At 36.3% G+C, this 26,580-nt stretch overlaps 1 protein-coding gene across 1 annotated transcript in view; it reads right to left on the bottom strand.

Annotated features, from left to right (window-relative positions):
* The window catches only part of necab3 (N-terminal EF-hand calcium binding protein 3), a 34,225-nt gene extending 8,417 nt beyond the window's left edge, over window positions 1-25,808 (bottom strand). The window contains 10 exon segments of the mRNA XM_032549819.1: window positions 795-821; window positions 823-849; window positions 2,735-2,814; window positions 3,962-4,083; window positions 6,294-6,430; window positions 9,279-9,376; window positions 10,395-10,420; window positions 11,770-11,878; window positions 16,794-16,818; window positions 25,508-25,808. Of these exon segments, the coding sequence (XP_032405710.1) occupies window positions 795-821; window positions 823-849; window positions 2,735-2,814; window positions 3,962-4,083; window positions 6,294-6,430; window positions 9,279-9,376; window positions 10,395-10,420; window positions 11,770-11,878; window positions 16,794-16,818; window positions 25,508-25,630 (774 nt within the window). The 5' untranslated portion in view covers window positions 25,631-25,808.
* Between the last annotated feature and the right edge of the window lie 772 nt (window positions 25,809-26,580).

Below are 26,580 nucleotides of genomic sequence, written 5' to 3'. Positions count from 1 at the left end.
ATGCTCCTTATGAGAAAGTCCTTGAAATATCTTTTCTTTTGAAAAGAAGATTTCAAAGTCCAGCCACGAGGTCTAAATCTCAACAAAAACCTACCTTCTGTGTCAAACCCTCTTTGCAACAGTGTATCTACATTTATATTTGTCGCATTAAAAAAAATACAGATTATAAATATCACATTTTAATATATACTTTGATTAAAGTTTAATCTACATGGCCTATATTTATTTATTTCCTGACTGGAATTGTACCACTTCACAGAAGGAAATATTGTGTCAGTTCATCACTGGGAATTCTTTTTATGTGAACTTTAAAAACCTTCTAAAGAACAGGCAAACACAATGTATTCACAGCTGTAGTGCTTTTGTGCGTTTATCATTTTATGTCTATTTGCTTAGCGGAGCATGTGAGCACATCAGAAATAATTTTACAGTCATATTCTTAAGGGTGGAAAGTAACTAGTTTTGGTTTTTGCTCCTAAACTCCAAATAAAACATGGCTCGTTTTATATAGCCTTTTAGACCTAAAATTATGAGCACAGGAATAAAAAATTAAAAAAAGTAACAGAAATTTTGAAGTAGGTTACACCAAGTAAATATTTCGGGTTTAAGCTTTAACTGCTTCTGTTTGTCTAAAAAATAAAAATCACTTACAATATAAAGTTTTTTTCAAGATTTCATGACTACTAGAGTGACATGTTGTACAATTTAAATAAATAAATAAAACAACACCAAACAACAGAAAAATGAAACTTTATTTTTGTATGTTTGTGTTCCAGATGACAGTGCTCACTTACAGACTTGTATGTGCTGGCGAGTGTATCCTTCCTTGAGTGGCTCCAACTTGGGACCCTAAAACAGGAAAGTAAGAAATATGGGGAAGACCTGTTGGCTGAGCAAAAGTGTGCAATATCAGAGGATTGGAGATGCGTTGTTGCATGAGAGTCCATGTCTACTTAAAAATAGAAAATCTACAGCTTAATTTAATTTTCATCATTTTCCACTTTGAATTATTTATATTCCAAATGCTATACAGTATGTCCATGTTTAAACAAAAGTTAATTATAGAAATTCCAGGAATTCTAAATTATGAACTTATAAATATAAATTTCATGACAATATTTCTATATTTGTATGTGTCCATTTTTACATAATATTAATCATGTGTTTATGATCTGATGATTTTCTCTGTGTAGTTTGTTCCAGCTTTTTCTAAAGCCTCTGAACGTAAAATATGGTTTATCATAGAAAAATAACAATGGCAACATTCAGTCATTAAAAATGACTACTCAAAATGTTCAAAACAGCAGAACTAAAATGTGATGAGTCAGTCACAAACACACTGTTTGGAAATGAGATAGGACTTCTGTAATGAAAAACATGTTGAAAGCATAGATTTTTTTTTCAGTTTTGCAACCAGTTTTTTAATACTCTTTTCTATATAGAAATTGCTTATCATAAAACCAAATCAAAGTGAAAACATAGAGCCAGCCTTTTCTCTTTCAGGTCATAAACTCATTGTGTTGTAATTGAGAGAGCAGCAAACAGAGATAGACAGGCAGTACGTGCTGATGATGTCGGCGTTGAGGTGCAGGGATGGATATTGCACTCTGAATATCCTGCAGGTTATGAATTGCTTTGATATTGCACTCTGAGTCCCTCTGGTTTGACAAAACAGATGGATGGAGAGAGCAAAAAAATGCTTTCAGAGCGACTGAAAGGAGGAAAAAGAATGAGCCTCAAAAGGTGGAAGTAACCAAAGTTAATAAAGGGAAGAGCAGACAGAGGGAAGAAGAAAGAGCAGGAGAGCGTGAAAGAGGCTCGGGGATGTGTGGTGAGAATTGGCCACGGCATGAGAGCAGGAGAGGTGACTGCGCTTGGTGTTTGACAGAACCACAGATCTGCAGCGCTCCATTTGAAACAGCACCCACTCCTCTCCCCCCCAAATATATTCTGAACCCAGAGAGAAATAAAACATACAGCCCAATTCTTCAGACACTGCTCTGTGAAGATACGCAGAATAAACTTAAGACTTGTTTTCGGAGTCACTATTGAAATTAAGAACATGCCCTGGTGATTCCCTGCTGGTAAAATAATATGTGATTTTTTTCTATTAATGAAAAAAATATATATATGAAGAAAATATATATAATCTTAACAGCAGGGGGTCACCAAGGTATACTCAGAAAGCTAATTAATGCTTGAAATGAATTTGCTGCTCCACAATGTTTGAAGCAAAGTTCAAAAAGAAAACAAGCAAATATGAACAGAAAATATCTGCAGGTACACTTTGAAGAATAGATGAACTGTGGGATTTTTTTTTTTCACTGATGCAACATGAAAGCTTTCTGCCCTCAGCAATTATGGATAAACTGTCATTGACCTTTTGCAGTGAAGTACAGGGAAACAAATTTTAACTGCCTTTGCCTTCTCTTTAGCTCAGAGTGTTTAATATAATTGTTACCTCTAAAGTGACTGCTAACAGAACCAGCCACTATATGATGTCGATTTTCATGCATAAATATACATAGCTTGGATGTTGTTGGTGTCTCAACTCTGTAATTGGATTACTGATGGCTTGATGAAGAGGAATTTAAGTCTTAAAGACACAACAAAGAATTATAGACATACAAGTTCATGGATGAGATTTAAAGTCATGGAGTCAAAAAGATAAATAATAAAGTGGTGAATATTAAAGAAGGACGCGACAAAAAATAAATAAATCTTTGCACCATACCTGACACTCCAGTTTATCCAAAAGTTGCTGCAGTCGGTTGATCTGAGAGCACCAGTTTTCTTCATCTTCTATGTTGACGCCTGTAGACAATCGATGGACCAATTAATCAATTAAACAAGTACCTAGTTCATGCTTTAGAATCCACAAACAATAATTCTCTAATAAGCAGGTTTCTGTCTTTCCAACTAATCAGATAGATTATGGATTCAACCATTGCATCAGTAAAACTCTGTATTCCTCTTATCGGACAACCAGAGAGAGGGTTTAAAGAAACTGCAGCCATTAAAGAGCAATTTATTCCACATCTTCAGAGAGGAGGATCCTTTTAGATTACAGTTTGTGTGATTAAAATGAATTATATTATGTGAAAATTCACCAGCACACATGAGTTTCTTTTTTTTTTTTTGTTGCTCTGGCTAAAACTGACAAGTGCAGGGGTATTCATGCATAAATATGGCCCAGCTGTCCTCTAAATGCATGAATAATGCTTCCTTCAAATGTTGACAAGCTGCATCAGTGCTCTGAAAGGCTGTTTGCTTGGTGGCACTATTGTCTAATTTTAGAATTAAAAGAACAAGCAATTTCAGCTTAGCAAATATTTAGCACTTGCAAATAGCTGGGTGAATGTGCCAGTCAGTTCAACATAGATTGCGAGGCAAAATTAATCTTTATTTTGTTGCTGTGCGAACTAAAACCTTTTATAAACCAGTTTGTCAGAGTGACAGTTCCCTTTATTGTGCCAAAACAGGCAGCTGCCATTAGGGACTTCTACATTCTTGAACAGTGTGCTTGGTCAGCAACCATGTTTGAGTGGGTGGCATGTGTCAAAGTAATACACAAGAGACAGGAAAAAAAAGGATTTCAAGAAAAACTCTCCATTAAGAATCACACTCTGACTGTCAGCTTGTCTTATTGTTTTAGTGATTCCTAGCAGCTATTAGTAGTTTTGAACATTAAACCCAATTTTAAACAAGATAAATAAAATACAAAAAAATGTTACCGGTACTTGAGGCTGAATGTATCAGATAGAAGATTGAGGGGTAAAGATAAACAGTGTGATAAGGATTAATATTTAATAAGAAACAAATGAGACTCAATATAAAGACATATATATGAATATAACCTTTGAAGGGGAAAAAAACCCTGAAAAAGTTGAGTAAATGTCCATTTGACTTGCATTACCTCATATGTTTAAATATAAAAAGTCTAATTATATATTCTCTTTACCTGTGTTTGGCATCCCAGTGCAGGGATCTGATGAAGACACACAGAGGTTGTTATGGACCCTACGACCACACCGCCTGCCATTTTTCTGTACCACTGTCAGCTCGGGAGCCTTTACCTCCCTCCTGCCATGACAGCGATTGGAGACCCAGGGAGACAAACATCAGAGAGAAAGACAGCAACTGTCAGAGGATTGTAGAGGAAACAAACTAAAGATATGGCAGACAGAGGTAGTCACAAGGGAGCAAGGAGAAGCTGATATAGAATGAAATTAGGGGCTAAATGAGGAGACTGGGAAAAGAAGTATGAGAGCAATGCAGAGAGAACGATAGTGGAGAGAAATCAAGAGGGACGATAGGTTAATATGCAATTCAAGAGTGAGAGATGAACAGTGAGTGGACAGAATAGAAAACTTTGTGAAGTGCTCTTAAAAGCTCAAATTATCACACTTATACAGACACATTTCAGTATAACTGGGAATGTGTGTTGGACGCAGTGAAAAATATGTGTCAAAGGCACTTACAATGTGAAATTTTAAACACTCACACTTTATAACAAATGAGTGTGAATGCTATAATTTCATTTGTGTATTTCTCTGCAGGTGAAAACAAAAACACCTCTGCACATTTGTGAGGCTTTGTTATAGTGTTCCCATTTTGCTTTCCTTTGTTGGACCTTTGTGCATGCTGGTAATTTCATGTGTGTGTATTCAGCATCCTGCTGACGGCGCAGAGGGAGCATATTGCCAGGAGATTCTCCTGCTGAGAACCTGCAATCCAAAGGCCACAGGAAAAGCCACAAGTCTACCAGTCAACATACGGAAAGAAGTTTCTATACCTGTCTTAATTTTTCTTTACCTTTGTTTCTGAAAATTGCACACTGTCTACCATCAGCTCAAAGTTGTGAACTGGTATTTGTTGCTTTTAAAGTCTCTCTGGTGGTTTTTCTTTTCTCTTTTGAACTCATTGTTGTGTTATTTATCTGTGTGAATCTGTGGTGAATGCTTTGTCATCCATTCTGCTTTAGCTCCTTCTCTGCCTCCTGGTCTCTCCTCTCTATAATTCACCTTGGCTATAATCGGTTTGCTATTTCCAATAATACCAGTGTGGCACCCAGAGGCATGAGCAGAGTTCTGCTGAGCCAAGAAAACCACAGTTCAACAGGCAGACGCTTACTATTTATATACAAAATGTAAAAAGAGCCTGGCAGTCGATAAATATAAATTCATGACTATTTGCTGTAGTATAATCTCACACCTTGATTTTGAAGAAAAAAAAAAAACTAGCCTTTGATAAGATTAAATGTTTTCTCTTTTGCTAAAATGTTCATTATTGAATCATGGGTGCCACACATATTGACACCCAAAAACTGTTCTATAAAATACATGTTACTGGAGGGTTAATACTTTATTCTTTTAAGTTGATCAAATTGTTTATGAACTTTTAAATAATAAACTATGAGCTGACAGCTTTTGTCCATCACCTCATTCTCCTCTACCTGTGCTGTTCCCACTTCTCTCTGATTAGATCCTCTGGTTTCCCTCTCCTATTCTTCATCTTTTCCTCAGTATATTATTTTTGGTTTCAATCGTCTTCTCCAGCTCCTTCTGTTTATTCTATCTTCGTGTTTTCCTCTCCGCTGATGTCCCATGTTCCCTAGCCTCTTTGTAGTCACCCTCTTGGATTATTTAAGACTCATAAGGACAATTTTATAAAAGTATAAAAATTACTGAAAGAAATGGTGGCGTTTAAACATTTTTAAATTCAATAGATTATTAAAAAGAAATCAAAATAACTCCAATTTAGAGCATTTTGATAACAAAATTTGTTCTGTTTCAAAGAAAAAATCTTGTTGCCACAAGTAAATTAATTATCTTTTTTAATTTAGAAAATCACTAAAAAGACTTCACTGTCAATGTTTTTTTTTTGTAGTTTAGAGCTTATTAGTAGTTCTGGAGTGCAGTGAATCTTTTACTGATCTCCTCCTTTACCCCTCTGATTATAATCATTATCATTCTCCAGTGGTTCTTATTCTGTACAGGGAGCACACAGGGTTTAAGGGTTTTTGACAAGGTCAGAAGAGGGCTATGCTCAGTCTGCTCTTCCCACATCAAGCAATTCTTTTGCACATTAAGCAGAAGGTTTAATGCCTAATTTTTAGTCAGAAAAGGGGAAACCAAATTTTTTTTGCAAGTAAAAAGCACCTTGCTTTTCAGGAAGGTGCTTATAAAAATATTGTTTTCGCTACTGTGTGGACAATGTGTTGCAAATGGTTAAAACAGACCCCACAAATAAGACATAAGCAGATATAAGTGGAGCCATATTGCAGAACTCACGGAGCGGGGCTGCTCTGCTCCTCCACAGCCTCCATGGCACACTGAAGGGAGCTCTGTAGGGAAAACAGCTGACTGGATGTCTCTCTTAGCATGAACCTGGTGACAAACTGACCCAACACACTGGCACCTTGGTACTCCTGAGAGAAAGACAGATTTCAACATCAAAATGCATCCAAGCTCTAGAGCAAATACATTGTAGTTAACTGGGTTAATGGATACACTAAGGTATTCTGACCTGTTTATTCAGATTCCAGGGAGAAAGAACTTAAACAGGAGTTATTATTGCTGCTTGAGTCTCCAAACATGAATGTGATTAGATATTCCCAGAGGACTCTTGAAGCAATGCTGCAAGAGCTGTTTGCCAAAATGGTGAGACTGATTTGTAATCTCTGCAGAATAAGCATCTTGGGATTATCAGTCCAGAGCAATAACAGACCACAGCTGCTAACTAGGACTGAACAATACTTTGAGGATTGCCTCACCTTAGCAGGAGCAAGAACAGTGGAGAAAGGCGATCTAATTAAGACAGGATGCATAATGTTTCAGAACAAATCCTCTCCCTCCTTCTCATTTAACATGCATGTAATTCAAATCCCCGATTTAAGGTTGTTCTCTCAAAGTAGCTTCAATCAATTCAGTTAAGAGATTGAATTGTCATTCTTGCAGAATAAAAAGGGAAAATGTTTGCACACTGAGATTTAAGTTGACTGTCCCAGATCATTTTGGTTCTAATAAGGATAGAGTTACATATCTACAGACCCACTGAATAAATCTGAATGTTATTGAGAAGTTGACTTATTTTGGTAACTCAAATCAAAATGTTAAAAACAATATGTAGATTAATTGCATATAGATGTTTAAAGCCTTTACAAGCCTCATCTAAACAGAATATTCTAATAGTTTTGGATATCTATGCATATACCGGTACTCCTCAACCTGGTTTATAATACAGTTTTTCTTGAGTGCTTTGACCTGCTTAAAGGAACTGGGATGCACTCAGTTTTCATTGTTACTTTCTCAACAGAGCAGAAGACACCTCTTAAAAATGATTTCTCATTCGTTTGGCACATTTTCCCTCACCGTTTTTCAAAACAGTTAACATAGATGTCATTCAAGCAGTTCAAACTCTGCTCAATTGTTCTGACTACAGAAACCAAACAGAAATCGGATGTTTCTAACTATTGGAAACTACCTAGATCAATATTAAATCAGGTCCTATTTTTATTTTCTTATTCTCTAAGATTTTATTTTGGTTCATATTTATAGTATTTTCTCTAATATTTACTATTTCAGTCTTTAACCAAAGTTTAAAAAAAAAACAAAAAAACAATGGCATTATTAAAATTTGCATCAATGTATTTCTGATTCTGGATCCAGGTAAAGTTGACACAACCTTTGGCAGTGGCTTAAAAAAGTGATGTAATAAGCTCCAATGACAAGCACCAAGTCCTGTACTTCTTGATATACAGTGTATATTATGTAATGATTGATGGAAAGAGTTCATACATAAGGCATTACGTTCCTAAACATAATATGTTTAAAAACTGCATTTACCTTTTCAAAAATATACAGTATGTGAGTCTTATGCTACTGATTAAAAAAAACACTGTATAAAGTTAGACAAGTAATAGTAATATTAACATTTATATATTAAGAAAAGGGTTACATTTTTGCATCAAATGTTAAACAACATGGTGTTTTTTACTAAGTTAAATGAACTATCTGTTGGTTTGGTGGCAGTTTTGCATATGGGAACATTTTATTTAACTCTCAGCGACAAAGCAGCTTTCTTAGAGCAGCTCATCTGCCGTGGAAAAATGTAGTCACTGGTGGAATCCTAATCTGCATATACTCTGGACTGAACACAGTGGAACCTTTGAAGTAAAGGGAGCAGATTGAGTGGCAGCCACTGGCTGTTATACTAATCACCATCTTTGTCCATCTGCAGCAAGATGAACAGCAGTTTCAACAGCAGAGAAGTCAGAAGTGGCTCAGCTGCAGAGGAGGGAGAGGAGAGGATCTGAAAATGTTTCCCAGATGAGCAGGGGGCAGAAGGCGAAGGTCAGGAAACCAGACCTGGCTACATAATAGTGCTGGAACATTTAATGCAATATAAACTTGCTATGATAAAATAAGAAATCTATTTTTCTTTTTCTCTTTTATGCACTGAAGGAATGACTTGGTCTATGTATAATGAAGAAGTTCATGTGATTGCTCTAAAAATCTAAGAGTGTATTCAGGAGATATACATTCAGCATGGTACTTGAATCATGTCAAGGCATATAGCACCATGTAAAAGTGATGACACCTCTAAACCTAGTAACTGATTGTACCTGGTGAGAACAATGGACATCAAGTATTTAGGATAAATGGTAAAGAGTCTTTTTCACTGCTGTGGAGAATTTTTTTATGCCCACTCTTCACTGCAGAGAAGAAATCCTCACATTGGATAGTGGAGCATGAACAATAGGTAAGCGGTCAAACCACAGCATTTTGATCAGATTCAAGTTCAAACTTAGACTAAGCCACACCAAAAGTTTTGTTTTTGGTATTTTTAAGTCATTCAGTAGTGGATTTGCCAAATGTACTTCAAAATTCATGGTTCCATCAACTAAGGAAAATTTTCCAGGTTCAGAAGCAGAAAAGCAGCCTCAAACATTATCATTACTGTGTATGACATGATTTTTCTGCAATTAGTTTCACACCACATGTAACTGGACACACACCTTTCAAAAAGAAATGTATTTTGTTTCATCAGTCCACCAGTCTAGGGTCATGTATTTTTGGGTTATTTTTCCAAACGTGAAGTGGACCTTTGCGTTGTTTTTGACCAGCAAAAACAAAAAGGCAAAAACAGAAGTAGGTGTACTTTTTCACAGCACTGAACTTCCTGGTTAATTCCGGAGAAAATATCACACATCCAACTTTTCTTAACATGAACAAATACATAGATAAAGTTTTTCATGCAATGTGCGGAAATCTTACCTCTTTAGTTTTATCCATTGCTTTTAAAATGGCAATGTTCAGGCTCTCCAGAGCTGAGAGAACATTTACATATTCTCCGAGGTGCTCAAAAAAATAATCTAATAGAGAAAAGAAGAATAAATATTTGAACAGTTATTGCAGTGAAAGACAAATGAATAAGTAATGTTCTTACATGTTCTAAGATTCTAAAGAAGTTAAACCATGACTAGTGAGATTCATAATACAGTCCAATAGAAATGTTGATGTAAGAAGAACTGGCAATTTTAAAATTGTTGGCCGTGTTTAAATGACTGAAATCCCTAATAGCGGACATGAAGGATGATGCATACAAATTTAATGAAGAAAGCTCCTACACATTTTTTTGTAAAAATTTTCTTAAAGGAAAAACATTTAAAAAAAATCTTTAACAAGCTGAAACAATTGATCAAATGTGAAATTAAATGGCGCTTGTCTTAATAAAAAGTCTAATTTTATTCAGCATATAGTTCAACACATAGTCAACACTGATCCAAGGTTAATGGATCTTAGGTCTCAAACATTTTTGCTCATTCCTGCTAACACTGTCTCTCCAAATCGTCAAATGAGTTCTTTCTCAATAAATGCTAAATGTTTATAAAACTTGGTCTGCGACAAAAGTTGGCCTCTGATGTGGAAAACAGTCAACCTCCCTTGACGTCAAATGGAAAGTAAGCCATTCCCATTTGATCAATTATGCAAACGTTTTATTCTGGGCAAAACTGGTGTTTACCCGTCTGCGTGCCCCATTTCTTAGCTTTATTCAGGGCACACAATCCTTTCAAAGATGATAAAAGAGGACAATTGCTTTCAGATTTAGTGTAGGTAAATGGTTATCCAATGGTTAGGAGTTCAATAGGGGACATTATTAGTGATTTCAACAGTAAAAAATTGAAGGAGTGGACATAAATAAACTTCTTTATTTTTGAAAAAGCTGCTCAAGTCTTTTAAAGGCACATAAAACCTGCCTTAATTTGCAGATTCAAGATCTTGTCTGATGACATTATGAGACATCAAAATGCATATGGTCATAATCTTGAAAGAAACAGAAGTTCGACAAAAATTCAGTACTTAAAACAGACAATGTACTTTGTTGCCAACCTGATAACTTGTCAGTGTCCAGATTGCTGCAGGGCAAAATGTAACAGGAGAAAAATGAGAAGAGTTAATTAGGCATATGCAAAGAGGTGTTGCACTTAATTCCTTGAGATTTTTTTGTTGCGTTTTATAAATGGTAATATTGCACAGTTATCCTAAAGAACACATGAAGATTGCATTAAAACTACAAAGAAAAGATCATATGAGTTTGCAAATCCTATAGTTTTTTGACTGACATGGAAGATTGTACAGCATTTGTCCTTAGAAATTGTGAATATGTCTTTCTTGTAAATCTGTTTTTCAGAAATACTCATTCATTCAACTGTGATATTGCTTTCTTTTATATTTCCTTTTTATATTTAACACACTGTAGGAAAATCCCTTTATCTTTGTTTACCACTCACAGAAGATGTCATCACACTGGGTGCTGTAAACAGCTTTTGGTGTCACAATTTAAAACAACAGCACTGTACTGTACAGCTCAGAACATTAACCTTTTGCTTTAATGGAGTGTTAAGGGTTATTTTCATTGCTTAGTGGAAAATCAAGCCAGTTATTGCCTGATGTTGAGAGAGTGTTTACCATCACACTGAATATAGCTTCATTACCTAAAATTGTAAATTATTTTGTTAAAGATTTTTACCATCACCAAGTAATTAAATTTTTCTGGCAATATTTTGCAGGACACAATACATTTAATCTGCCATTGAAGCAAATCTCATGCCAGCTGCTTCAAAGAGAAAGGGTGAGGAAAAAACTGTGGTGAGCTTCTGCTGCGGCTCACTACCCCAGTGATTCTCAATAATGAAAAAGTCCTTGCTAAGTCAGCGTAACAAAATCTCATCAAATCAGTCTGATTGCTGTTTATTGGACTATCATTTTGTCTTTCTGCCTGGGCTTAAGCACATAATTTAACAATGAGATTGGAAAATTAGCATTTTGTAAGAATGTGGTTTCCTCATAAAGGCAAATTCTTAATCTGCAAAAAATATTAAGAAGATAAGCTTATAACAAAGATAAAACATAATGCCAATAAAGACTTTCTAAAAGACCCAATAACAGGATTTTTTTTTTCATTAGCAGCTGGGGCGAGTTAAATTTCCACTACGAAGCATGGACTTCAGGCTGACAACCCTCAGGCTGGTCAAACTGATTGAGTTTTTTGATGTTCCTGGTGCATTTAATAATATTTATATTCAGAGGATGTGAACTGTTACTTTATGAAGTCTGGTTTCAGGGGCCATTTTATTTACTAAAAACTTCTCTCCAAATGTATTTTGTTTGGCCTGCAACTGATGACTTGATGAAAGACCAAATTTGATAACTGTCTCCTCATTATATTCTTCTTCAAGTAACTAAAACCTAAATAAACACTCACTTATTCTGTCGTCCGTCTATGGAGTAAAAAAGTTCCTGAAGCTCTTCAGTTGTCAGGATCCCATCAGCAAAGTAAGCATTGAACTCCTCAAATGACAACTTGCCATCATCTGAAAAGCAGTGAAGGAACAGATTTATGACAGAATTACTCAAGGTTTCCTAACCTGCCACAAGATGGTTCCTTTTTCCCAGTTGATTTCAGACTTAATGTGTCTTCTTATTTCCATTTAACTTTACATTTTCTATGAAGTTGTGGCTCTGCTGCCCTAAGTATCTAATATCTACATGTTTTTGTAACAATTAACTAATTCAGGTCTGAGGGAATAAATCAGTCACTTGGAAAATCCTGTAAGAACACTTTTCACTGTATTCCTAGACTTGTCAACATACCACTCATCACATTTTAATGAATCAAAACATTTATTTCTGTGGTCTTGCACAAAACTGTACAAGGCCACAGAAAGTTACTGATAAATGATATGCAACTATTAATATAATATATAGAATATGAAAAAAGATACTTGTTCAGCAGTTTGGAATTATTTCCTACTTCAGCTAGTTAATTGTGAGCACAGTTTGTTGTGGCAGACATTGCACCGAAAAATCAATAGCAGAGGATGAATGGCTGGATTGTCATCTGTGAAGAAGAGCTCCTTCGTGAGCAAACTATCAATCTCTCTGCTAGTACAAACAAATCAGGGTGGCCAAGAGTAAGCTTATACCGGTGAAAAACTATGAGAGATTTTTAAGCCTTACGAATTAGTAGAGATGAACAGATTGTGTCTGCAGCAAGCAGTACTCAGCAATGACACTCAAGCACTTGGAATTACGCCAGTGGGAGTTGGATTCTCTGGTAATCATTGTGAGTAAAGAACATGTCAAGATTAGAGTCAAAATAAACCAAAAATGAACTTGACAGTGTTGAACAGAAAATTATATTAACATAAAGAAATCTCAGCAGAAACGCTGGAGGGGCTTTCTCAAAGCCCCTCCTTCTTAGATAAATATTTAGCACTGGACATTTTCAGTAGAATACTTTCACACATTACTTTCTAACTTCCCTGTCTAGCTTTTTTTTTTTTTTGCCACTATTTATGCACAGCTTGTGCTCATTACTTATATCTTTACACCATCTGTACTGTGGCTTACAGACTGTGAAACCAAAGATCTCTCCACATGTCTCACCTTGTGTCATATTTGGAAAGACTCCTATATTTGGAGTGCCAAGACAGACAGACAGCAGGATTCTCAAAAGTGACACTCACAGGAAGCCTTGACAGTTCTAGGATATATGTCTTCATATGTCAAAAGGGGGAGGTTTCCAGTAAGAAAAATATGTAAAAGCACCACTCTTCAGAATTAGTCTTTTTTTATAGTCTATGATTTGGTACAAGCCTTCTGCCAGGGCACAGCAATTAAACTGGAATAAAAAGTGGATTGTGAATATGTTCTGGTGAGAAATGTCCGTATCAACCTGAGGAAAAATCATGCTTTTAAATATGCTTGAGGATAACAACTGAAGAGTGTCACCATCCACAATGAAACTTGGCCATAGATCTTAAATGACATTTGGAAGGAAGGTCCAAAAGTAGCAGAGAATCTCAGATTACAGTACATAAATAAAGATTTTGAAAATTATTTTCAGTTAAATCAAATAATCTTTGTACTTGATGTAGTATTCAGTTGTCACATCCAGATGAAATTCTGTATTTCTTCTATAACAGCCCAAAGAGAAGAACTAAAATTATTTTTAAATACTGAAAAAGATAAGTTCACTAAAATGTTCTTTGCTTCCATCATATTAAATCTGATTAATGCAGATTCGGGCAGGGAACAGATTCACATTTCAAATGCCAGCTGATGCCTTGAAATGAATAAATCATTCATGCGTGACCCATTGACACATGAGCTCACCCGGTCCAAAAACACTCACAGGCAGACCTCAACATGGCTTTTGTCATGTTGAGGTCATTATCACCCTCCACTGAATGTGATATTTATTTATGCATCCACAACACAAGACTTCCTAAGAAGCAAACATTCTCAATTTGAGTTAGGATGGAGAAGATTGGTAAAGGAATTTAAAAAAAAATCAGCCATAAAACTAAATATCACAATTCATAGTAACTTAAAGTAAAAAAAAATGGTATAGCAGTCTTTTTTAAAACAGTCAAAGATGCTCTGATCATGAATGTGGCTGGGTGTTTTCACTGTGCATCACAGCTGTGCAAAATCTATATGAAGCACCATCTAAGCATCCTAGTAATAATCCAAAACAGGAATCTGCAATGCTCTGTTGGTTTTTAAGCAGAGCCCTTGTGTGGCATTTGCACTCCTGAAGTTAAAATGTCTCAAAACGTTTAGAGTAAACAAGAAACAAAATAAGAAAGTTGTGATGTCCTGCAAAGTAGGGCACAAAGTAGGCCACGCTGGTATCCCTTCAAAGGTTAGTCCCAATGCAGGCTCTCCTAAGTGGTTTATAAATTCCCCACAAACGCTTCAGTAGCAACCAGCATTGCTAAGAGAGATGGCTTTGGTTTTGTCATGGTAAGCTTCTATAGATCTCTGCATACTCAAGCTATTACTGGTATTCTTAGCATCAATGTCCTACTTGGGGTGTTTCACAAGCCCATCTGTTAGAAAATCTGAGGCAAATTTTTACTTTCCAAAGCCTCACTTACAGCCGTGTGCTACTTTTACATTCTGTTTTCAGCAATCTTTTATACTTGTGGTCTGAAGCTGACTGGCCTTTTTTCTTCAGATAAGAGAAAATATGAGGTGAGAATAAATTTCAGCTGTCATATACAGTATATCTGTCTGTTGAGCCCTACTACCTGCTTGAGAGCACACGGATGCAACAAACTCTTAAAACTATATCAGTTTACTGATCCTTGACCATTTAATCATTTTGGGCTGAACATTGACTGATGAAAGCTGTTTCTCTGGTCAGGAATCTATGAGATTCTTATACTGAGAATACTTTAAAGTAGTTAATTTACGAACAATAACAGACGTCATATTAGTACTAAAGCTAAATCAATTACTGAACTGGTAGTGCAAATAAATCACTTGAATTAACGAGTGAGTGTTTTGAATGATAGGCTGTGACAGATGCTGTTTACTGAGTTGCATGCTCTCAACAGCTGCCCCTCTGCAAACGTAGTTACTGGTAAAGTTTTACTTTCCATAATTCTGAACAAAAATTTTAAAATATATATTATGCATGAACTGATAAATACATGAAGCATAATATAGAAAGTTAAGACCATTCTATTACCTAAAGAGGAGGAACTTAATTGTATCTCAATTTTTTTGCAAAATTATTGTAACATATCAACATCTTCTTCTTATGGGCTCACAAAAGTTATGCATGCAGTTTCTTCACTACTAAAAAAAGCATATTCAAGAACCACAAACAAACAAATCTGTCAATCTCACAGATAGTTGATTGGATCACAGTTTTGAAGGGAAAACAAAGTCAATCATTTTCTTTTACATTATATTTTTAGCCTATTCCCAGTCGTATTTAATACTGAGGAATATAGACCACTGAATGTAGGACGGTACATTTTTTGTGTGTTTCGCTTTTAGCATTTATGGTCCTCCTTCCCTTTCCTTTTTGTGCAGCTGGTTTAGAAATGACAGTCATCTCTGCTGAGTTCATTATAATAAAAAATCGAACATTGAATGTATTTTTATTTGAAAGAATTAGAGCAATGTCTCATTCAGGATGTCTTTCTTAAACATTGCTAATACTGTCGAGAAGCAATTGTTGTTTAGAGGCACAATGATTACAGACTCTTTGAAGTGTGAACAAAACAATGTCCCGTGATGACGGCTACACTTCCCTCCCCTTGATTTGCTTTGGCACCCTATTTCATCAGTTATTAGAGATGAATAAATATCTTTCTGGGTGAGCCAATATTGCACAACAAAAGCATGGGAAACAGAATGGCTCTTATTGCAGCAAGAGATTAGTCTACCTATTTAAACTGAATGCTAATATAAAATGATGCCACAATTTCTCCTGATTTAGTCACAGTCTGATTTGATATCTCATGCAGTCACATATCAAAGCAAGAAAAAATATATAAAGTGCATGACCCAATAACAAACAAACAAGTTAATGCAATTTACTGTGATCTATTGTGTTCAGTAAATGCAACTTCATGGAAAACAATTTAAAAGTGTGAGAGAATGATATAACAAAAAGTAATGTTATTTCACGAAAACTCACAGACTTATGATGTAAAGCAGTGAAATAATTTACACTGTTTACTGAGACAAAATGGTTGCTATAGGAAACTTCTGTACACTTTGATGTGATTGCAAGAAAGTAAAATGTCAGGTCTGTAAGCTGTGCAAAAAGTGCTGTCTTAAAAACTTACTGACGGATCTTTGGTTGGGTAAAAGCTTTTACGATGTTTAATATTTATTTTGATCTCAGCATGGGATTTGACATTAAGTAGCACCAGATTTTGCCAGAGACGCCTCCAGAAAATGTTCAAGCGGGTGTCTAGATGGAGACAGCTTACAGTTTTAGGCTGGCTGGACATAAGATTAGAATTTTTTTAGGCTGTGGTAACAGCAGAGTGAGACTAGAGGCAAGGCTTGGAGTAAATAATATGTGTGTGTGTGAGGGGAGGGGATGTTGGGGTGTGTGCATAGTAAAACTACATCACTGGATTTAGCATGAAGAATCTGAAAAGAACGCTAAATACGCCATCTACTTTCTGCAGCAAAATTATAGATTAGATTAATATTCTATAAACACATCTGGAGGTATTTTATTTTATGAGACAATCCTTCAATCTTTTCCACTATAGGCTTAAATCCACAGCCTAAGCTAAATTTTAATTGGATTAGATAGCTGATTGAAGCATGAGATGAATAAAAAAAGTTTCTGTGTGTCATTCATGCAAACTGCTTGTTTTTCTCCAACTTATCACTGAAGCTATCTCACAGATTAAACATCTCAAAAAGCAATTGAGGCAATTCAAATCCTCACTAAGCATATTTACTCACCATTTTTGTCAGCTCTGCGGAAAATCTGAAAAAGCAGAAAGGATAAAGCCATTAGTTTTAGTCAAGGGCCATATAAGGAATTTGTCCACTAAACAGTTATAAATAATCTGGAAAAATATAATGCAATGTTTGATATCGACAAAAAATTTGCCATTTAAACATCTAAATCATTTATGCATTCCTTAGAAGAATTTCCAAAATAGGAACATTTACATAAGCTTTTATAATGACTGTGCATGTGAATGTGTGAGAGTGAGTGAGTCATATTTAATGGCAATGGCAGCTGAAACGGAGAATCTTGCTTAAAATGGGACTAACAATCATCGCATCTGGAGTAAACAGTCATTTCAGGGGCAGCACAAGGCCACAGTGCAGCAAAGGGGCCATTTGCTTTTGTCCTGCTGGTGCCTCAGCCTTAACTGCTCATATTCAACCTCGCACAAAATACTGCAGTACTTTACCACCTGGGAAAACTGCTGAAATAACAGCAGGGATATAAAAAAAACATTAAATTTGAGTTAATTGGGAGAAATTATAGTAATTGAGTGCAACAGCTGCTGGGAAGAAGGATCTGTGAGAATGCTCCTTTGTGCACCTGGATGTAGCTGTTTGTCACTGATGCAGCTCTCATTTCCGCAATAGCTTCAAGTATGGGATGGGATACATTTTTCAACAGCAATCTCTTTATGACTCCCACCACCTGAACTAAGTCAAAGAGGCAACCTAGCTCAGAGAGCTGGTCTTTTTGCGAGCTTATCTATCAACGTCCTCTCAAATGTACATAAGCTGCTGCTCCACTGTAATACACCATAAAAGAAGGCTAGTGCCACCAAAAAGTCAAAAAAGGGCTTCAGGTGCACACTATGCACCCCAAAGAGGATCAGTGTTGAGATTTTATATAAGATGCATCTATGGAAGGATTCCATAACCCTTCCATAGATGTTCACCTGTCAGTGTGTTGGGTCTTTGCCTGCAGAAATCTATCACAAGCTCCTTTAGGATCCCTTAAGGTGCCAGGAGTCCACAAGTTCTGTGTCCACTGGCTGTACTCTGAGTTCTCCTCACCGATGATGAAGCTATCTATGGCAAAGTTATCACAGAACTTTTGTAGATGGTAGCCTGGGGAATTCAGGGAGAAGTCTGCACTGTAGAGGGGGAACAGGAATGGTGCCAGGCACATATCCCTGCAGGTTCTTTTTACAGCAGACTAGCCTGTCAGAAACACAGCCCTCTGTTCTCACATGCTGCAGGCATACATTTTAATATAAAAGAGTAGCTTTAGCCAGGGGAATTTGATAATTGGACATGTTATTATTCTATACATACAGTGTATGCTTTAGACACCAGTAAGTAAGCTTGCTGCTTCTTAGAGCAAATGCCACATGGTTACAAAAGCACTTGTATACTGGAAGAACACAGGCTGTATGTCAGTTCCGAACCATGAGACCGTGCACACTGTTTCCTCAAGTGTTACAAATAAATTCAACAGCGGCATCATTGGTTTTACCAATTACACAAATGTGTTTTTTCTGAGGTGGAACTCCAAATTGTTAGCTTTGAAAAAGGTCCAAAGGAAGTGTTGGAGAAGTCAGACGCTTTTCTGTCTGTGGACTGTGCTACTGTCTGACTCAAATGTTAATAGACAAATGGTGTTTTTGACCAAAAATATCAGATTATTCTTATTATGGGTACTGTAAAATTGTGATCACATTTTATTAAGAATCCTCCACATTGAATCAAAGCTCTTAAAAAACATGCAACAATTCATTTAGGCCATACAATATAATCTCTTCATATATTAACTTAAAATTATGTAATGTCTTAGCACCGCTTTACCCTTTGATCCTTTGTAGCTTTATCATTTATTTCTAAAGGACTTTATGACTTATTATGGCGACAAACTCTTCAATAATATTAGTAAACTGCTTATATTTCACTGGCAACTGGGAAGCTGTAGCAGCCAACACAGTCTCTGTTTTACTGCTCTTTCATATTTCATAATATCATCAATGTAAAGAGTGAAATATACTGAAATTGTTTGTGAAAATCCAGATCACATTCACAACAGGATTATTTATACAATATTTAAATTTTTACTTTAATTATAGTTGAGTATCAGAATTTCTTTGGCATTTTCCACAAAACAAACCGAGAGGGACCTGCATATTGGTAATATCATTATCTGGGAGATTGTCATTTTGTTTCAATTCTTCTTAATTTAATATCTTAATGTTAGTAATCATATGATGTGCTATTTTGGGGGATTTTCTGAATTAAGAAATAATCCTTGTAAATAAAACAGTCTTGCACAGTGTATGTAATCTAAGTAAGTAACTGTCTAAAAGTATAAGTAATTGTATTCCAGATGCCTTAGTTTCTCTTCACTCTGTTCCCATTGGGGGACTCAGTGATGCAATGCTTATAATTAGCAGCAGCGTGTGCAATCCTTCAGTTGAGTGCTTTTTTTGTAACAGAAAAAAAGGCTTTTTAAAGAGTAGAAAGAGTGTCACTTAAAGAGATCTGTCATCTTAAAAAAATCATAGAACATGCACATAAAAACTTTTTTTGAATGCCTCTGTGTTTTTACTTTCAAGGTCCATTTATGCATGGGTTTATACTTAGAGTAAGGCAGTAAGGCAGAACTGAATGATATTTGCATACACTTAGTCTTTCAAGATATTTGTTGCTAAAAAGAGACTGTCAATGTAACCACTCTTTTGCTGGTCAGAGATTAGAAGCGATTATTGCATCTATCTATGCATAGTTAAGCAGAGCTACAGTTCCAGCATGACTATGCTATTTGTCTGGACTGTTGTTTTTGTTCCAGCATAAAAGCTTGACTTATTGGCCAAAGCTTGTCCAATTTGGCAACAGTAATAATGCAGTGCCCCAACTCCTAGGATTTTAGCATTGGGATTTTTTTTCTAGTTGACTTCTAAATAGCAAATAGTAGCATGGTGGCAAAATTATTTTCGCCTCTATTGTCTGCTGACTTCTGCAGTTACCTTTGGGCTAAAGCCTCTGCTGGGGATCAGAGGGGAATTCATAGAATACCAAGGCCAGTTTAGTTTGAAGAAGCACATGCCAAAAGAAATAATTACTCTGTCAACCACATTGTCCTGTTTTGTTTGGCCAGAATAAATAAGAACAAAATAATAATACAATGTATTATTTTGTTTTTTAAGTCCATGTCTTTAAAAGTATTTTTTTTTTTTGCTATTATGTCCAAATGTTGAATTTATATCAAATAATTAAGGAAGTTCTGAAGGCAAAAAGGGGGTCCAAATGAGGACTAGAAAGGTGTATTCAATAAAATGCTGAGTCTTGCCAGGAGAGTGAATTTACACTATAAATACATAAACAAATGTAATGTTCCATGAAATGTATAATATCCTCTTCTTTAAACACCTCCACCCATTGCAGCATCTGAATAAGTAAGGCATTTTAAAGATTGAACAAACTTGCTTGACACATATCAGCACAAATCAGCCAAACAGCTCCAGAACAGATGAGTCACCAACTCTGGGAAAGCCACTTATTGGCTCCCAAAAGAAGACTAACAATATGCCTCACTCCTGATCTTGTAAAAGGTGTTAGGTAGCTGCTTACAGAAAAGCCTTGGGAACAACAACTGATGCTGCCCATGTTGAATTTAGTCAGTTTCAGTCAACTGTTGCTTAATTTCCCCTCCCTACCCATTTTGTCATTGTTCCTTCAGCCAAAGGCTCCCTGTGACTTTTCTCTCAATTTTCTGAATTTTTTCAGCATGTGTGCATCCAATTTCCAAATTAGTCAGTCGGTATCCAGGTCACCAGTGAGTCTAGCTTCCTTTTACAGATCTACCCAGATCTACATAAATCAGTTTTCATTTTGTTTCCAAATGAGTTTGATACTGACTTTGTGCTTGTTTAAACTATATGATGCAGAAAACAGAATTGAAAGCAAGGACCACAGTGCAATAGGCACTATGAGGGGAAAATATTCAAGAAGAAACAAAAACATAAAAAAATAAATAAATAAATATAGAGATTAATTTATTCTTGTGATTAAATTTAAGATCATCACAAAAAATAAAACCAAGCTATGTTGCTCTAAAATCTTACCATTTTACATCACTGCAAATGAGATTGTACTTCAGTCAAGATTGAAGAAGTAGAGCAGGACTGTCATAAATAAATGAGACAATGCTTTCAATGATCTTATACCATCAGACCAGTTCATTTAGAAGAAGTCTTGCTCCAAACATTCTGACTATACAGATCACAGTGCATTTGATATTTTCTCAGCTATTGATTATGCCAGAGGTCATGCCTGGCATGCTTGACAGGCATGACCTGTAAGTTATTAATAACTGCCAAACATGCACTTCTCTTTCACTCTCTATAGGTCAACAAGCTCAAACTCTGCACTTCTGCCCTTCGTATGTCAATTCTTGACTTATAACAAGATTCAGGTAATTTACAACCTCTTCCCAACACACTAATCTCACTATTTTTTACTTATCTGTCTAGACAGAAAGGTGCCTTCAAAGCAGCTCTCTTTTATTTAATAAAAGTTATTGTTTAAACAACACAGTGGCATGATAATGTGATCCCTCTTCAGTTATTACATAACTTTAAGTACTTTTCCTTTGGGCATCCAGTTCTGGTGTGTGAATAATTTTTTTTTCTTCTCGAAACCTACGAGTAGTGATGGACTCTGACCTGAACCTCCAGAGCCACATATAGACAGTTACAAAGTTGGCCTTCTATCACTTGAAGAACATTTCCAGGATTAAAGGACTAATGTCTCAGCCAGATCTAGAGAAACTCATCCATGAGTTCATCTTCAGTCATATTGATTATTGCAACAGCGTCTTCACAGGTCTGTCCAACAAATCAGTTAAACAGCTGCAGCTGATCCAGAATGCTGCTGCTCGCGTTCTCACTAAAACCAGGAAGATAGAGCACATAACACCAGTTTTAAAGTCCCTACACTGGCTCCCTGTAGCTCAAAGAATAGACTTTTAAATACTGTTGTTAGTTTACAAATCACTGAACAGCTTAGCACCACAATACATTAAAGATCTGCTGTTGTTGTATGAACCTTCCAGACCTCTCAGGATCTTCCGGTTCTGGTCTACTCTGCATCCCCAGAACCAGAACCAAACGAGGAGAAGCAGCTTTCAGCATCTATGCACCACAAATTTGGAACAAACTTCCAGAAAACTGTAAAACAGCTGAAACACTGACTTCCTTTAAATCTCGACTAAAAACCCACCTGTTTAGAATTGTATTTGAAATGTAATCAATTACAAATTTATTGATGGAACTTGACTTAATGCTGTGTTTTGATTGTTGATTCTATATTGCATTGTGTTTCTGTGTTTGTAATGATGTAAAGCACTTTGAAATGCCTTGCTGCTGAAATGTCCTATACAAATAAAATTTGATTGATTGATTTGATTGATAGTTTTTTTTCTTTATACCATCAAAGTGTTGCTTTCTCCTGCTCAATTAAGTGCAGAACAGGACCCTTTAAACTTGTTTGTTGTGGCCTGTGTCTTTGGGCTTTCCAGTGTCAGGAGTAGATACTGCATCATTTACAGCAATCCCAGGAAAAGGTCAGACCTGCTTCCCAGTGCGCTGTTGGTTTGATGCCACTGGTGGCAGGAATTAAGACAGCGGCTTCTCACAGGTTCTTCTGTCTGTGCATGGCTTATGAAAAATAAACAGTTCTGAGCAAAAAGTGATTATAACGAGGACTCCGTGACTGATATGCTCCTAAACTACCATGAAAAATCGCCAACTTTAATAGTTTTGCTGTTTCTCCAGCACAGCAGGAAAGATGAACATCAGAAGGGGGTAGGAAAAGGGATGTGAAGGACAAGTGAGGGGAAAAAAGAGATGGCAATCTGCAGCAAACCTCAGAAACAAACCTCTTGATGCAGAGAATGATTAAGAATGACTAAACAGCCTACGCACACCAGCATCATTTATTGTTTCTGGCCTTCAAATATGGCATTTTTGAAGCTAAGCATGATCTCTAAGATGCTATAATTCTTGCATCCTTGACATTAGTAATTGCTCATTATCCTGTAATTAGGACTCACCATGGACCTACTGCAGATGCTCTTATCACATTTTAATTTGGGGGAATAAATATTTGTGTAACACATCCTCACAATCAAAATGCTTTCTGGGGAAAGCGTGTTTAATTTTTCCCTTCATTTACACCAATATGTTCTGTGGTTCAATCATTCCCAGTAGCAAAAAAAAAAGTTTGTGTCACCCTCACAACAAATCCAAACATGTTGGATTTGTTCGATAAAGAAGTGCTTCGAGACGCACTTCTTTATCAGAGTGAAGGCTTCAGTAAAAATGAATTATCACAATAATTCATCACCAGAGACTTTTTTGCTGCTTTTACTCAAGGGATAAAAGGAATTATACCCTCAGCATATATAACCGTCAGGTGAGAGTCTGTCTCACAGTGAGCAATTTGATAGGTACAACAGCAAGAGACTGCAAAATATGCTTTCAAAGCAAAAACCCTCTCTCGAATCAAAATATGACTGTGGTTAATTTAAAATAATTGGGTACCCAACAGTCAAAAATATTTCCACTCTAGAGAAGTTGTTTCTTGTCACAAAAAAGCACACCATTAGAAATTAATGCATCAAACCCTACAACAAATAAGATGGGCTAAGCTAGGAACAGGGAAATATTATGATCAAAACCAAGACAATTACAGCAGTTTTTTTTTTTTTTTTGCAATAACTCAAAAAAGAACAGTGAAATAGCCTCACAGAGTCAAGCTAATTCTCCAGAAGGGTCAGAGAGCATTGGGATCCTAAAGATAGTAGGGACCTGGCATGTTCTGAAAGGTTGAAAGCATAGGTTGCAAATTAAAGAAACAGTTGCTACATCACCTGGATGTGGAGGAAAAAGAAGTTTTGATGCCAGTTACCCGATTCCTTAGAAAGCAAGTGGTCACAACCCTCTGACTGACTGCAACAGACTTGAAGCAGGACTTTGTGGGGGCACCTACTAAGGTTTCAGCTTCCACAATAAGGTACATAGTAAACAATAAAGGGTTCCATTTCATAACTCCCACTTCCACCCAATAACCATGTTCTGGTGCTGTTTTGCTTTCCCTGGCACTAGAAATCTGTGTTGTGTCGAAGGCAAGATGAATTCAATCAAGTATCAGAAAACCCAACAAGAAAATGACATGCTGTCTGTGAGGAAGCTGAAGCTTGAACATCAACGACCCTTGCAACAGGGCAGTGATCAAAGGTATTCTTTATTGTCCATCAGTAAGGCCTGGTGGACTATAAGAGGATGTCCTGGTAGCAACTCGACTGGGCAATCATAGTTGCACGACTTGAACAGCAACATACAAATGAATATGAGAAAAATAATGACCCGGAGACCTTTGCCCATGAAGATTTGATAAGACTTTCCACAAATGCTGCCAGAAGCTTAGGTTTGGCAATGCATTTGCAGCAAGTCCTAACAGAAGGATGCTCCACCAAGCCCCTTATTTGGAAAGGGTTGAATAAAGTTGAGACTGCAGCAGCCATTAAAAGTGGCGCTTTGTGTTGGATTATAAGAAATCTTTTAATCAGAGGTATGTAGACCAATGTAATAGCGCTTACTTTATTTGCTAGTTTGTATACTTTGCCAATAAATCTAATTTTCAGTGGAGAATTAAGATATTTTCATGTTTTTTGTTTTGCATTATATCCTTCACAAGCTGGTGTCAAACACTTCAAGCACAATGTTTTATCAGTGACACATCCAGCAGAGTCAACCTCCAGAGATAATTAAATCACAGAGGACTAAAAGAAGCTGATGTCATCCAATTTACAGAGATGAAAATGCCTGATAAGTACTGTGACTGTCCAAAAGCTGCCATGGGTAATGTCATAATGATAGACTCGTCTCAAAGCTGTCAGTCAATAAGAGTTCAAATCTGGAAACATCCCTGGCCCGAAAACCTTTAACAAGATAGATGGTTTCTATGGCAGCATTGCAGGTTAATCTGACAGCAGGCAATATTTGTTTAAGCAGCATTTGAAGCAGGATTGTCTATGAGCATGTCTGTGCATGGCTTTAGCTGAGGGCTCCTGGGAAGAGCAGAAACAGGTCTAAGCTCTTCAGGTGATGATTGTATAGCACTGAACATATGACAACACACTCCATGCAACCATTAGATTTGGTCAGAAAACTTCTTCCCAAAAGAATTTTATGAAACATAGTTTATAACTTAAGCAACTTCATTTTGAGGTAATTTGGGTAAAGCCTTGCAGAAAGCACAAGTGTGACCGTGTCAAAAGGGGAGAACCTCCAGCAGCCCCTAAAACTGTCCAACTGAGAGCTTAATTTATCATGCAGAGGCAGCAGCTGCAGCTCTTCCTTCGTTCCTATTTAAAATAACACACAGACGCTCGCGCACACACCCACCCATACACACAAGACCCTCCTGTTTCTATTTACATTTCTATATACATTATATATATATATATATATATATATATATATATATATATATATATATATATATATATATATATATATATATATATATATATATATATATATAGAGAGAGAGAGAGAGAGAGAGAGTAACATATATATATATATATATGTTACTCTACTACAAATTAGAAAACATGGAACATAGTGCAAAAAATTTGACTTTTTACTGTTCTCGAGTAAATCTCCACTTACATCGTGAAAGATAGTAAGCCCCTGTCCGGGGCTGTGCAGCGGCTGCTGTTGCTGCTGAGCCCGAAGATGCTTCTGTTTGGCCGACTGCAGGCACATGGTGATCATCTCGGCGCAAGCTAACATCTTTCCAAACGCTTCGAGACGCACTTCTTTATCGGGGTGAAGGCTTCAGTAAAAAGTCTCGCAGGCTGGAGAGAAGTGGAGGAGATGCAGCGGTGGAAGAACGGGCAGGTAAGAGAGGAGTCAGACAGAGAGGCAGGCGGGGACTAAAGGATGCTCTGCAACTTTGAGATGAGCCGGCGAAATGAGTCGCCAGCCCCTCCTGCTGGAGCCGCGGTGATTGGCCAGCTTAAGTGCGCCGTGCATCTGGATTCGATATCTTCAGTAAAAAAAGAAAAAGAAAAAAGAAAAGACAAAAAAACAAAGCAAATACCCTCCTGGTTTTCTCTTCATTTGAAAAAGTTAAGCTCATTTAAAGAATCACAGATTGTTTTGAAAATGTATTTTAGGAACCTTGAAGTTTTCACATAATCATGAACATCATTGTATTAGGATTTTATATAACAGACAAACACATGACCTGACCAATGGGTCCTTAAAGGTAAAAATACAAAATCACGTAAGTACATTGATATGCATAAACACATAAAAAATAAGGAGGAACAAGCATGTGAATCACTTAAGAAATGTGACAGAGATTACTTTGCAGAGGGCTGTTGAAACATTTCATTCTCACGATGTGCACTTGCAGTTGTAACTAAAGGGAATATCCTTATAAAATATACCAAATTTGTTCCGGTTTTATTAAAAAAGAAAACAAAATAAGTGAATAACATTGCATTGAACAATATAAAATTCCAGCAATGTGTATATCTAGGTTTGTGGTTTCCTTAACATCGCTTTTTGGTATTTCTCAAAATACCAAAAAGGATTTTGCTTGCTTTATCGGTTTGTTTTCATTTTGAGTTTTCAATTTTTCTCAAAATGTATCATTTTATGCCATAATTTAATCTCTATAATTTTCAATTTTTTTAGCGATCATAGCTGCATCTCAATCCTTTTAACGTTTTTTT

Source organism: Xiphophorus hellerii, chromosome 20 (assembly GCF_003331165.1).
Source record: "Xiphophorus hellerii strain 12219 chromosome 20, Xiphophorus_hellerii-4.1, whole genome shotgun sequence".
NCBI classification, from domain to species: Eukaryota; Metazoa; Chordata; class Actinopteri; order Cyprinodontiformes; family Poeciliidae; genus Xiphophorus; species Xiphophorus hellerii.
This window is presented reverse-complemented; position numbering and strand designations above follow the sequence as displayed.